The sequence below is a fragment of the Gigantopelta aegis genome, chromosome 3, assembly GCF_016097555.1.
Source record: "Gigantopelta aegis isolate Gae_Host chromosome 3, Gae_host_genome, whole genome shotgun sequence".
NCBI lineage: Eukaryota > Metazoa > Mollusca > Gastropoda > Neomphalida > Peltospiridae > Gigantopelta > Gigantopelta aegis.
Window position 1 is genome coordinate 40,172,349 of NC_054701.1, and position 16,007 is coordinate 40,188,355.

General features: G+C 37.8%; 1 protein-coding gene across 1 annotated transcript; it reads left to right on the forward strand.

The window, feature by feature from the left end:
- The first annotated feature begins 12,686 nt into the window (after positions 1 to 12,686).
- LOC121368641 (neuropeptides capa receptor-like) lies at positions 12,687 to 13,796 on the forward strand. The gene has a single exon (XM_041493380.1). The coding sequence runs from the start codon at positions 12,687 to 12,689 to the stop codon at positions 13,794 to 13,796; it is 1,110 nt and encodes a 369-aa protein (XP_041349314.1).
- Positions 13,797 to 16,007: the final 2,211 nt, after the last annotated feature.

Below are 16,007 nucleotides of genomic sequence, written 5' to 3' on the forward strand. Positions count from 1 at the left end.
TTTAGCGTTACTTTTTGTACAGCACAAAAACTTTAATAAAAATTATGTTAAATATTTTACCTTATCGTAATGAATTAGTTGGTCATGCTTTTGCAATTTTTTCACTTGGCTTATGCTTGGACACAGACTATCAACTGTCACGACGGAGTTGGCAAACTCGACATTTGCGTTGCAATTTCTCCCACTCCCAACTTACGAGGGTTGCTCTCAGATTAACAACTAATAGGTCGTAGAAGTCGAGATTCGAGAGTTGGCCAACTCCGTCGTGATAGTTGGTAGTCTTCGACTAGTATTAGACAAACATTTCATATTTCGAAAAAGATTGATTATATGTTTATTATTTTACAAATGAGTTTACTGGCTATGCAATAATTAAACAGATGCCTGTCATGCCATTTTTTTTTTTCAAAAGGAGAAAAAATAGAGGCATTTACGCCGAGCTTTTAAACGCTTATTTTGATGCAGAATCGCCAACACATTTATATATAGTGCTTTAAATCGTATTAGACTCGTCTGCCAACACCCCTTACTTCGAAATATGATAGCCGAGTAGTTACACTTAAGTGGGTTTAGTATCTGTAATTGTCTATTTCCATGAGTGAGCGAAGAATAAAAGCTAAATTCTTCTTCTATTACAACACCAATAAAAGGATGCAGCAATGGAGATATCCGGTTATCCGGTTATCCGGATTTTAAAAAATCCAATCCTTTTTAAAAAGGCTTTTCGTGTCTGTTGTTAATTATAATTTCAATTTAGCTGCCATGTGAAATGTGATGGTGGCTTAAGGAATAATAATAAAAAATCGAACACGAGAATGGTTGGCAAGGCATCAAACACATTTTTTAAATCTCCTAAAACGTTTTCCTTTTTCGTTTCATTCCTTCACTTTTTAAAATTATTCTTTTAATGAATGAATGAATGAATCTTTAACGAATCCACAACAGAAAAATACGTCTGTCAATGGTAAATATATAAATGAATTGATGATCAACATGAATATAAAATTCCAATGTTAAATTAAAACACAGTGCAGCGGGGGGGGGGGGGGGGGGGGGGAGAGGGTACTTTAGCCCAGTGGTAAAGCGCTCGGCTGATGTGCGGTCGGTCTGAGTTCGATCCCCGTCGGTGAGCTCATTGGTCTATTTCTCGTCCCAGCCAGTATACTATGACTGGTGTATCAAAGGGCGTGGTATGTGCTATCATGTCTGTGGGATTGTACATACAAAAGATACTTTGCTACTAATGGAAAAATGTAGCGGGTTTCCTCTCTAAAAATATGTAAAAAATACCATATGTTTGACGTCCAATAGTTGATGATTAATACATCAATGTGCTCTGCTGATGTCGTTAAACAAAACAAACTTGCAAACAATGTAAAAATATGTACAAAATTAGAGTGTCGTTAAATAAAACAAACTTTAAAACAGTGTAAATATCTGTACAAAATATAAATAAATCAAGTATATTAATATTTCGAGTATACAAATAAATCGCAGGTAATACAAGAAATTAAAGGTACCATGATTACATTTCTGTTTATACGAATGAATCAGAGGAAGGGAATTGTGTGACACAAGCCACAGAATATTATTAAAGGTACCATGATTACATTTCTGTTTATACGAATGAATCAGAGGAAGGGAATTGTGTGACACAAGCCACAGAATATTATTCAAGGTAGCATGATTACATTTCTGTTTATACGAATGAATCAGAGGAAGGGAATTGTGTGACACAAGCCGCAGAACATTATTCAAGGTACCATGATTACATTTCTGTTTATACGAATGAATCAGAGGAAGGGAATTGTGTTACACAAGCCACAGAATATTATTCAAGGTACCATGATTACATTTCTGTTTATACGAATGAATCAGAGGAAGGGAATTGTGTGACACAAGCCACAGAATATTATTCAAGGTACCATGATTACATTTCTGTTTATACGAATGAATCAGAGGAAGGGAATTGTGTGACACAAGCCACAGAATATTATTCAAGGTACCATGATTACATTTCTGTTTATACGAATGAATCAGAGGAAGGGAATTGTGTGACACAAGCCACAGAATATTATTAAAGGTACCATGATTACATTTCTGTTTATACGAATGAATCAGAGGAAGGGAATTGTGTGACACAAGCCACAGAATATTATTAAAGGTACCATGATTACATTTCTGTTTATACGAATGAATCAGAGGAAGGGAATTGTGTGACACAAGCCACATAATATTATTAAAGGTACCATGATTACATTTCTGTTTATACGAATGAATCAGAGGAAGGGAATTGTGTGACACAAGCCACAGAATATTATTAAAGGTACCATGATTACATTTCTGTTTATACGAATGAATCAGAGGAAGGGAATTGTGTGACACAAGCCACAGAATATTATTCTTTTAAAGTCCAAATATGTTTTTTTTCATTGAGGATGGTGAGTACTACGAAGTAACGACCAATCCTCTATGTTTCTCGAAAGAGCAGTAAACAGGTTCTGATAAAATGATGCTAATAATATCGATATAATTGCCTATCATGTATGGGTCTGTCTCACGCCCCTTCCTCACAACTTGGAGGAAAGAGTGTCCGTCACCGGATGATAATTAAATGATGATTAAGGTCTGGCTTTCAAACCAGCACGAAATCCGGTACATGATGTATTGACATCCTTGGCAAAGCTGCATGAAGGCGGAAATCATGATAACGCTGGTCATTTCGCAAAGCATATGCGCGGACTCCCCCAAGAATATGCAGCAAAAGTCATTAGATGATGTCCGGTCTGAACTGTGTAAATGTAATATCCATACACTAGATGCCAACTGGACAATCTAATTTTGTTATTACTACTCTGAACCATACTGGAATTTAAAGTGAACGTCCTTTGGTCTTGTATTTCTAACTCGTTATAGCTCGAAAGTTCATCAACCCTAACCTAATTAAAAGGAATGTGTCATTTAACGATATTCCAGTTAATGTAGTTTCATCAATGGCATGGAAAATTAAGGGTGTTTAATCTTGGTTTTGTTCAAATTTTGTTTGATCGTGGGTGAATTTTGCAATCAGCCGACAAAGAGCGGCGTTTGCCCGTCAAGTATGAAATGAAATTGCCACCTTCCCCATATGAAAATATCAATCATATATGACTGAAAACACAAAATGTTCTATTATATAACTTCTGCCATTTTGCCCCCATCCCCCAGAAGGCCTATCGCAAGCCTACTAAGTCGTCCATCAAATGGCACAACTTACTCATTACTCAATAAGATAATACCAACGCAATATATACTGAACAAAAAAAGAAACTTCCGATTTGTACATATAGTATTTGTTGTGTTAAAGAATTCATTGTGTAATGAAATTATATAGGTAGTATGAGCCTTGAGCTGTATTATCAGGATTCATGAATTTTATCGATTATTTTTGCACTGTTAATCGTCGACAACGTGAAATTCAATTTGCACGTGCATGCATGGTTCGACATGTCAATTTGTTTTACTTGTCTTACTGACAATGTTGTCAAGAGAACGAAAACGCTACAAAATTTGTAAACAAATTTTTTTTTTTTACATTGTAGCATTTTTAGTATGCCAAGAATACCCAATAATTTACGCGAACGGGCGATTGGCATGCTTGATGCTGGCATGTCGACAGAAGACGTTGCAAGGCATGTTGGGAGTTCTAGTCGAGCGATACGAAATCTTCGCGTAAGATTTCGAACGACAGGAAGCACCAACGACTTGCCACGTCGTGGACGTCCGCGTGTTACAACGCGTAGTCAAGACCGCTATATCATGAACTTGCATTTGCGCAATCAATTCCAAACTGCCACTGCTACTGCTGCTAACACACCTGGGCTTCATAATAACCGAATCAGTGGGCAAACTGTTCGTAATCGTCTGCAGGAGAACGGTTTACATGCACGACGTCCTTACGTCAGATGCGTTTTAACGCAACGTCATACGGATGGAATACCGTTCTCTTTTCGGATGAATCCAGATTTTCTTTACAACGTGGTGATGGCAGGGTGCGCGTCTACCGTAGGAGAAATGAACGCTATGCTGACTGTTGTGTTCTTGAACGAGATCGTTTCGGGGGTGGGGGTTGTGTCATGGTCTGGGCAGCCATTGCCCATGGTTATCGCTCACCACTAGTCGTCACTGATGGCAATTTAAATGCTCAACGTTACCGCAATGACATTCTCGCTCATCACGTCATTCCTCTGTTCCATAACAACGCCAACATCTCGATTTTTCAGCATGATAATGCCACCTCTCATACAACTAAAGACACTGTAAATTTTCTTAGGACAAATAACATTGATTTCATTGATGACTGGCTCGCTAAAAGCCCTGATCTCAACCCCATCGAGCATGTCTGGGATAGTCTGGACAGACGATTGAGGCGTCGTCCCAACCCACCCGCTAACGTCAACGAACTTCGTCAAGCGCTCATTCAGGAATGGAACAATATTCCACAGGCAGAACTCAACACTTTAGTCAATTCTATGCGCCTGCGATGCACTGCAGTGGTCAATTCAAGAGGTGGTCATACCCGTTATTAAGTGGGTGTGTTTTTTTAACCCCTACCACACTTGGTCAAAATTTCTCCCAGTTTCTGTTAACCTATGGCCATGATTTTTGCATCAAACGATGCATCATGGAACACTATTTAAACGCATATATAACAATTATTCCCTCGGTTTGTTTTCATCAAGTTATGTTCAAGCAAAGTTAGCGGAAGTTTCTTATTTTGTTCAGTTACATAAATGTAAATAAAACTTCATCATATGCTGTCATGTGGGATAGAAAAAGTACAACCTCGGTGGTGGACATTTCGAAACTGGGACTCGGCAACTCTCGTCCCCTGTCGAAATTTCCACCACCTCGGTTGTACTTTGTATCCCACATGCCCGCATATGATGGAATCTATTAATATAGATCATATCATCAAAGCAAATGAATTACAAAATACACTGCAAACAAGTGATTGAATGATTTTAACAAAAAGTACAGAACATAATCAAATGTTAGAAGTGAATCCAGTGCATTTCGGATCTAGTTAACAATGGTCATATAATAGTAAAAAATTATCAATCAATCAACCAGTTGACAAGTGCTTACATTCACTGAAGTTATCCAAACTATTTGCACTCCCCCAGAATGTTTCTAAGATAGGATTCAAAGATGTGCAGCAATGTGGAGCCCAGGGGCCTAATTTGCTAACCTATTCCAACTTTGCAATTCCGCAGTGCAATTGAAAAAAGAAGAAGACATACCATCACGATGCGATGTTGCTAAACAGAGATTAAGACAGCTTTGTGGAATAGGCCCGTGTCGCATTTTAATCGCACGCGTGTAGTCTCTCCATTTGCATTCTATTCGAAATCATTTTACACAATTGAAAACCATTTAATTATTTATAGAACTTGAACAGTGGTGAACAAATTGAATTCCTGTCCAGGGCAGGCGCGCGCTACAACAGCTTCAGATGTGCTAGTTTAATATATTGCTTTATCTTTAATACTACAGTTCACTACACTATCTCTAATACTCTCTCTCACTACTTCCTACTACTTCAGTACTATATTTCTCTACTCAGAGTGGCACTACATCACTCTGTCACTTCGACACTATAATAACTACACAGGGTGGCATTACATGACCCTCAACTACTACTTAAACACTATAAACTACACAGGGTGGCACTACATCACCCTCAACTACCACTTAAACACTATAAACTCAGTAGGGTGTCACTATATCATCCACAACTACTTCAACTATATTTCACTTCTCTTCACTACTTCTACACTATCTTCTCTTATACACAATGTGAACAACCTCACTTTTCACTACTTCAGCAAAATATTAAACTACACTTGAACTTCTATTTCAGTACTTCTAACTCAATAGACTACATATTCCTATCTCAGAATAATATCACTATGTCCAAGACACTTTATCTCAATGTTAACTTTTCACATTAAATACCATAGCACTTCTGGGCTCTCAATTTATGATTGAAGGCTATTAACCTTTATCTAAATAATAAATTTCTAATAATTATTATTGCCAAATATAATTATCATGTTTATTGATACTACTTATTAGTGAGAATGGCTGTCTAATCCCAACTCTTTATTTAAAAACCCACAATTTTAGAAAATAAACAAAATGGGTCCCAACCCACCTAATGCAAGGGTAAAGCCAGACTGGGAACTGGGAACTGTATTAACGTGCCCTTATCCAAAAAGGTTCAGGCACGTCCACCATGGATCCACGTTCTGGCCTCGTCAGCCCATGGTTCCATGGCGGAATGGCCAGACTGACGGCCAGCGTTAAACGCTGCCTTTTTATAACTTTTGATAATCAGCGAAAAATTCAGCGTGCTGGTAAAATCAGGTTGCTGAATCAGCGTACTGAGAGGGTATTCACGTCTAAAACAACCAAAATCAGCCGGCTGAAATCAGCGACGCTGAATTCAGCGTGCTGAATCAGCGGAGCCGGCTGAATCAGCGAACTAAGACCCTCCCCCTGTTTGGCTGGGTAAGGCTAGTCATGCTAAAAGTACACCCGACTTCCTTATTACTGGTGTAAACTAATACCTCAATAAATTATCTAAATAAACGTATACAGTAAATTCTAATCTCATTCATGTTCCTACAAAAATAATAATATAAACTTTGGTTTTCCAAAGTTTAGTTATATTTACCGCTAAAAAGTTTGACAGCTGTGACCCGGATGTACAATAAATATAATTCTTGAAGGTCACGGTCAACTCGGCCATTACCGCCATTTGCAAATGTGTGAACATGTAAACATGATTTGTTAAACACTCAGAAGTGACAAGAAACTTCGTGTCACGACATGACATCATTGGAATATGAATTTGGAATGTACACAAGTAATAATTACATCATTTAAAAGGATCGACATTCGCCCAAATGTAATAAAATGGACATAAAGACTTCGTAAGTTGGCGGTTGGTAATGGTCTCATACCGGAGTTACGTGAGCGCCAGTTTACAATTATAAAAAAACCGTAAATCACAACAGTATTACTTATAAATATACTGGGTTCTCGCAATATATAAACAAACATACACACACACACACAAACACACACACATACAAAATGATTAAAAGATAAAATCCGGTTTTGGCTAAATTAACATTAGAACACCAATAAACATCTTGTTTATATAGATAGTTATATTCTAAGCAACAAATTACCTTTATTATATAATCGTAGTCATATAAAAAAAAAACCGATCCGTTAGTCGTAAACATCTTATTACAATGGACGCTAACTCAGACCAGTCCCTTGAAGCATTTCACTAAATATTATGCATTAAAGCAATGCTATTTTAAGAGTATCCAAACACATTGTTAAATCGGCAAATATAGGCATATTAATAAAGTAACTGAAGGATTTGTTTTCTGATGTGCTAACAGATTGTTTAATTGGTAACACTGGTGGTATTGAGAGAAAAGTGGCAACTGGCATCCCTCACTTAGACGAATTTTGTAGAATATTCTAAAAATATGCAAGGCCAAACAAAATGTTGTATTAGTAACTATAGTGATGGAAAGAATAAGAGAACACATACAATGTAACAGCAAATATTGGCTTCAACCATAATTCTCATCCACCAGCCTGCCTCGTTGGTATATTGGTTATTCATCGAACTTCTGGCTGGTAGGTACTGGGTTCGTATCCTGCTTTAGGCAATGGAGGATTGTTCATGCCAGTACCGGCTCCAACTCGGAGTGAGTGCACTGCTAGACACAATGGGTAGGTGTAAGGCCACATACACCGAGTTTCACCCACTTCACGGGTGCGATTATGGGTGTGTTTCCCGAGTGTATGACCCCACATGGGGAATGATTACCCGGCATGCACTGCAGGTTCATTGTACCCAGGGCTCGGGTGATACCGACATAGCTCAACTGACAGCAAGCGTGGGCACGGCCCTGTCAAGTAGTCCCATACCTAAATGGCAAATACTGCGGCTTCACCATTCATCTCAGCATCATCCATGTTTGTAATGTCCCAAATACAAAAAATATCTTTGTCTCTATGTTAAATGTTTGTGGCGTTAAAAAATATTTCTTGTCCACAGTATCAGGAACATTATTTAAAAAAAAAAAAGTTATGCCACTGTCCCCTTTCCATTGTCTCCTGTGAATTCCGTCTCATTTCTTCTCGATCTGACAACTCCTCCTATATTTAAAAATCTTTGGCTATCCATTTCCACATCCCAGTCCTTGTCTCTCCAACCGTGACATGTGTTTGTCTCCTGTGGCTATCCATGCCGCTCACCTGCCATTCCTCATGAGATTTTAGCTGTGGACTTAGTCTGACCACTAGTATCAAGAACTTAATCGTTTTACATTCAGTGCCACTCTACTGACCATTCAGGAAGGAAATGATTTATTTGACGACGCACTCAACACATTTTATTTATGGTTATATGGCGTCAGACAGTTGGTTATGGACCACACATATATTGAGAGAGGAAACCCGCTGTCGCCACTTCATTGGCTACTCTTTTCAATAAGCAGTAAGGGATCTTTTATATGCACCATCCCACAGACAGGGTAGCACATACCACGGCATTTGATATACCAATCGTGGTGCACTGGCTGGAATGATAAATAGATCAATGGGGCCACCGACGGGGATCGATCCTACACCGACCGCGCATCGAGCGAGCGCTTGACCATTCAGTCCAACTTTACATGTTTATATTTTATACAGGCATAACTATTCTAATAGGAAATTAAATTTAGTTTCGAATACCACGTCTTCTCTTATATCTTTTATCAGTATATTTTAGCTGCAATAAAAGTATTGTGCTTGTAGCATTCGCTGTCTATTGTTTGCTCTTTTTTCCCCCAACTATGGATGGGGAGGGACGAGGGATGGGAGGGGGGGGGGGGGAAGGGAAAACCAATCTGACGTTTCAATCCTTTTCAATTCCCTGGATCCGCATCTGTTAGAGGTTATTAGGAAAGGGAAAGCAGCCGCTTCTGAGCATGACATCCAGGAACATTGTTTAATCAGAGTCTATAATTTGAAAAGGAAAGGAATGTTTAACGCCCATCCTGCTCATTTGATTGAGATCATTCTATCAATAACTGTTTCACCTGAGGTAAATGTGAAGATTCTGTCTGGAGAGCAAGAGACGAAACCCACTGCTGCCACATACACTACTAATACTCTGACGGACGGCACGCTACATTTTGGTGGAGTGCAGTCATCTTGAAGGAGACTAGGAAAATAATATTAATGTTGGTCCAAGAAATGTGACGGAATCCTTTCGATTCCATCCAGAACTTTTATTACAATTTCTTCCTGATACTGAATTTTATTCTAAGTTTTAATTTTATCTATCTGTGATATATGTATTTTTTTGGCACAGTTGTTTACACTGTGTTTTAATTTAAAAATTGAAGTTTTATACTGATTTTGTTGATCACTTCATGTTTGGATTTACCATAGTTTGACACCCAATAGCCGATGTATTTGGGGTGTCGTTAAACATTCATTCATTCATTCATACACTACTGGTACTCTTTCTGATTAAAGCCACTTTCAAATACTCGCTATGGTGCCTGCTTAACACAGGATACACACACACACACACACACACACACACACACACACACACACACACACACACACACACACACACACATACATACATACATATATATATATATATATATATATATATATATATATATATATATATTGGATATTGGCAAGATATGATGACTAAATAATTGTCTACATTTTCGTCCACTAACAAAACATAGCTTTTGGAGTTTTACCATTTTACCATACAACGTAAAGAAACAATGCATTGTTAGTTACTAGCTTAAGATATGGGCCTTTTCCTGCCCCGTCCCAACCAGTGCCCCACGACCGTTATATCAAAAGACGTGGTATGTACTGAAAGATCCCTTGCTGCTGATTAAAAAATGTAGCGTGTTTCCTCTTAAGTCAAAATGACGAAATGTTTGACATCCACTAACCGATGATTAATTAATCAATGTGTTCTAGTGGAATTGTTAAACAAAACAAACTTTACCTTAAACTTTATCCTGCCCATGCAGAACCTCGCGGCGCATATTAGGTGAAACTAAAGAGTCCGTAAAAATAATATGGCATCCAAATATCGCTTTCGTGTCTCAAAGCTTTACAAAAATTATGAAGCTAAAACATCCCTTAATTGGTATGGTTATAAAAAAGTGTATCGTCTTATCCACTGCCAGTAAAGACATTGTATTTTGCTAGATGCCCAGCCACACTGTTGTCAGGAGTAATGAAAAGTTAATGAAGAGCTGTCAAGGCTGTTTTGGATTTGCTTAATATCAGTGTTGGTGTGCCATACACTGTTCCGAAACATGATATTAACCAATATATCTTTGTAACTCGGCAAGATGGTTGGAACGGTGCATCTGAAAGAGTGGCAATCCCACCACAGGTGGTGCAAGAAGAATGAAATAGCACTGTGTCCTGTTCGCAATGCTTGTACATACGTGACACATTAATTAAGAAGAATCCTCTAATTCAGTGTGGCAATGTCATTTTACAATTACGATTCACCACATTTTGGTGGAGTGTACCGACGATATATTTGGTAGACAAAATATGATGGGATCGTTTTAGTTCCATCCTGAACGTATGTTGAAAATTGCACAAATGTTGAATTTTATTTGAAATTTTAATATACTTAACTGAGAAAATTTATATTTTTGCACTTCTCTTTAAAGTGAGTTTTAAATTTAACTTTTAAATATTTTAATTAACATTGGTCTAAGACGCAGTATTCTAGCAAAAGCAGATATAGACATTATTATGATGGGGTTTTTTAAATTGTGTAATGTTTCTAAATTATTATTTTTAATGAATAATTTGTATTGATGTATGGTCAGTTCAAGTCAAATTCGACTCAACAATTTGATAACAAAAAAGTTATGTCAGGTATATATAATCATTAGAATGAAACTATGGATGTTCTAAAAATCAGTATTCCAAACAAGAAATTGAGAATAATAGAACAGAATAAGAAATGAATAGAATAGAATAGAATAGAATAGAATAGAATAGAATAGAATAGAATAGAATAGAATAGGAATAGGAATAGGAATAGGAATAGAATACAATACAATACATGTTTAACGACTCTCCAGCACGAAGAAATTGAGTGCCATTGTTCTAATAGATTCCTTTATTAAGTTGCTATTAGTCATAAATACCATACTATATTATACCAGGAGAAGACATATCTTACAGATAGCGTCTTTATATTGTACTTGTACTCCTGCTTTTATATCAGGCAGACAAAAGCTAGCACTATAATACTGAGAAACATCCAAGAGAACTAAGCGGAAAACCCCATCTGAAGTACTGTTACCATAATAGGAAGGCTACGTGACCAGGATCTAAAACAAAAATAGCAGTGCTTGCATCCAGCATTTGTGTAATTTACAGTCAGAATATAGAACAGTAAATAATCCCCTAATCTGTCCAAGACCAAACGGATAACAGGCATTGAGAAACCATAGAAAACAACAATGCAAAATAAACCACAGACTATTCTTTGCTTTTGAACTAATTCATTTAAGGAGTGTCTGTTATTTCTTTTTCGTTCAACGGGCTATGAAAAAACCCCAATCATCCGCAAACTGTGTGAATCGGTGAAGCTGTTCTCACATAAGTTTGTGGATGATTTTATTTATTCATACTCGGATGAACTGAAAACAGAAATAACAGACAATCCTTATAATTAAATAAAAACTACTTAAGTTCATACTTTATTTTGAATTATTTGTGATTTATAAACAATAACGCAATAAGACAACTTGCCCATATAAAATGACGTCATCAGATATGTCAATACCTGACGACGTAATTTTCACATTCGTCGAAAAATGTACAAACTCCCGTTGCTACGTCTGGACCAGTGGGATGACGTTATGTTGTAATGAATGTAACGGGAATTTAATTGTTGAAATTTATCGTTGTTTAATTTGTTAATTTTATATTTGTTGCCCTTAAAGGACACATTTGTAGTGGAAAGTTCTGGGGACGAGAACTGATAAGAATCATTTTAGAAACCGGTAATTAGTGGAGGAAATAGAAGAAAAAGCCCATCACATGCAATTATTTCTAGCAGTAAACAACAAAGCACAAGCATATATCTATTGTCGGGATTATCCTATTACATAGAGTAATGAACATCTTATATTTAATTCATTCATATCTATTGTTTTCATAAATATATAAGCATTACCTTTAAATACAAATTACGGGCGGGACGTTGTCCAGTGGTAAAACGTTCGCTTGATGCGCGGTTAGTCGGGGATCGATCTTCGTCGGTGAACCCATTGGGCTATTTCTCGCTTCAGCCAGTGCACCACGATTGGTATATCAAAGGCCGTGGTATGTGTTATTCTGTCTGTGGGATGGTGCATATAAAAAATCCCTTGATGCTAATCGAAAAAAGTAGCCCATGTGTGTGTGTGTGTGCACACACACACACACACACACCCCACGTTTTGGCACCTTCGGACGTCACGGCATAAACATAACATAAATACATACATACATACACCAATAAAAAATAACGATTTATGATTTCTATTTTTTCTTTTAATCTTTTCAGAACAATGGATTTAACTACGTCATCGTGGTCGCTGCTAGTTGAAGGTAATCTAACCACAGTTTACAACGACCAGCAATACGGGAATATAAGCAACGCACTATCAGACGAGCGACTAAAGAACGTGAACTTCGTCAATGCTTTGATCATCGCCAGAAACATATATGTCCCAGCCATCGCTCTGATCGGCCTGGCAGGAAATTTCATTTCGCTGGCAGTTTTCTCCATGAGCCATTTGCGCCACGTCTCATCCAGCGGTTATCTGGCAAGTCTGGCATGCGCAGACAACCTCTTCCTGCTCTCCATGTTCATCACGTGGTTGGACGGCATAGTTCCGATTCTTGTCAACAGGGAGAGCTGCAGCTTCATCATGTACGTGACGTACGTATCCAGCTTCCTGTCCGTCTGGTATGTCGTCTGCTTTACCGGAGAGCGCTACATCGCCATCTGCCACCCGCTCCACGCTCCGATGATCTTCTCCAAGCTGAAGGAGAAATTCGTCATAATATCCTTCGCCGTTCTGTCTTGCATAATATACAACTTCGCGTTCTGGACGATCGACGTTTCAGAGTTTTCCCACCGGAAGTCCTGTTCCATGATCCCGTCGATCGGAGATATCATGTACGTGATCACGTGGATAGACACGGTGATCACAATGGTGCTCCCGTTCCTGCTGATCGTCTTCATGAACGTCAGGATAGTGTGGAGCGTGTACCGGTACCAGAGGAAGAGAGAGAAGATGGTGCAGGCCACCGCGCGCCAGAAGGACTCTGCGTTGAAAAACAGATCACAGAGACGCATCACCAGAATGCTGTTGCTCGTCTCCACGACCTTTCTCGTCCTCAATCTGCCCAGCCACGTCTCGCGCCTGGAGCAGCTGTTGTCCACGTCGTCCCACAACTATTTGTTCAAGAGACTCATTCACGAAATCGTGCTGATGCTGTACTATTCGACTTTCAGCATCAACTTTTTCCTCTATGCCATATATGGCAAACACTTCAAGAAATCTCTGAGTATACTGGTGAGGAATCTGTGTCGACGGAAGAAAAAATTTAATTCACACGATCGATGGCGATCGGAGGTGAACAGGACGTCAATGACATCATTGCATAAGTGACAATCAAAGCAGTATTGTGTTTCAAGAATGTGATATCAATCGCTGTGACACCATTATAAACTCTGGGTACGAAGGTAATGACGTCACCATTACGATGACAGTCAAAAACCAATCTTGTTCCTCGGGATACTAAGAAATGACCCCCATTATACAGATGGCAATCACAGCAACAACAACTATAATTATTTTTTGGATTGTCCCTTGGAATATTACGAAACTGCGAAAGTATATTCCAAATAAAACTGTTTAGGAGATGATGTGACGCAAAAGATAACAATTAAACAACAATATCGGTCCTCGGGGAATTATGTTGATTACAGATGTCAGTCAAAGCATGGTTCCTCGGGGTATCAGAGGATGGTCTCATTACAAAGATGCCAATCAAAGCACGATATTTTGCCTCGGGGTTTTAAATGATGATGGCATATGAGTATCTAGCGAATTGTATAGCTGATAACAGTCCGAGTGTATCGCACGAACCGGCCTTTGTTTTGACAGATCACGCAATGTCGTGGAGATTGCGCGGTGTTTTCTATTTACCGCGGCATATCTTTCGCCGTTGAAGTTTCAATTTTCAAATTAACTTTATTTATTAATTTACTGAATTACTGACAAACTCCACTTTTTACAGTAACCTCAAATCTGCCGTGGGGAATGCCGTGGCATTTCTTTCTGCCCTTTTTCTTAATTGCCGAGGTTGTAATTTGTAAGTCAGGCTTGTGCAAAACAATAAATGATTACACGGGAAGGAGAAAATGTTTTGTATTTCGGAAAGCACATACAATCATTTAATAGTATTTGCATTAAGATAGATTTTCAGCAGATAGTTCCGTTATATTAACATTATTGTAACATTTTCCTTCTCTGTGTAACAATTAAATTTTTGTTTTTTGTTTGCTGGACTGGCACATTGTATGTACAGTATGTTAACCATTTATATTTAGCTGTGATACTTTGAATTCAGTATAATGCCTTACTTTCTAAATATGATCAAATTAGAATAGCTAGACATGCATATTTAGTTTAGTTACAAGTTATTTAATTTAAAATATTAATTGTAACTTAATCCAAAAGAACAAACGGGTGCACACAATAGCAGAGAAGCAAACAGAATAAACATAGATACATTAGCAACAACAACAGCAGCAGCAACAGCATCAACAACACAACACAACACATAGATAAATCAGCAACAAAAACAGCAGCAGCAACAGAATCAACGCAATTAACAGATACACCAGCAACAAAGAAACAGCAGCAACAACAGCATCAACAACAACAACAACACATAGACACATCAGCAACAAAAACAGCAGTAGCAACAACAACATCAACAACACAACACATAGATACATCAGCAACAAAAACAGCAGTAGCAACAACAAGATCAACAACACAACACATAAGATACATCAGCAACAAAAACAGCAGCAACATCATCATCAACAACAACAACATATAGATTTATCAGCAACAAAAACAGCACCAGCAACAACATCATCATCAACAACAACATACAGAAACACAAAATTGATTTTTGTTGCATAAAAATCAAATCTCGTTCCAACCAGTGCACTACTGTGAGAAAGTGCATATAAAACGTAAAGATCCCTTGCTTCATTTGGAAAAATGTAGCGGGTTTCTTCCGATGAGAATTATCAAATGTTTGACATCCAATAGCCGATGATTAATTAATGTGCTTCAGTGGTGTCGTTAAACAAAACAAACATCTTCCTAAACCTGGCCTTTGTCGTTTGTTGAGACGTGTATTACAATATAAAATAGCCTTTTGTGATGTAGTCGGTTTGCCTCATCTCTCAGACTGTTAGGAGGTGGGATTTGGTTTTCATTCACGCTGGTGTCATGAAAATCAACTCTTGGAGTATAAAAAATAATTTGAAATATCCAAAGACCAATAATTAATTGATGCAAAATAAAAACGGCATCTTTACCTGCCTAGAAATTAACATGAATACCATTAGCTCTTTACACTACGTTTCTTCAGTATATCTCTGTAAGTACATTTGTATTTAAAACATTTTTTTAGGGAAATACACGAAAGAGGAGAAACGACAAACTATATAATTTAAATAAAAAACAATTCTTCTGTTTTCAACTTTTTAAAAGTCGTCATCCAGTTCAGTTTCTCAAGCTACATGTACGTACACATTCTGTTAATGATTTTTGTTCAGTTCAGTTTCTCAAGTTACA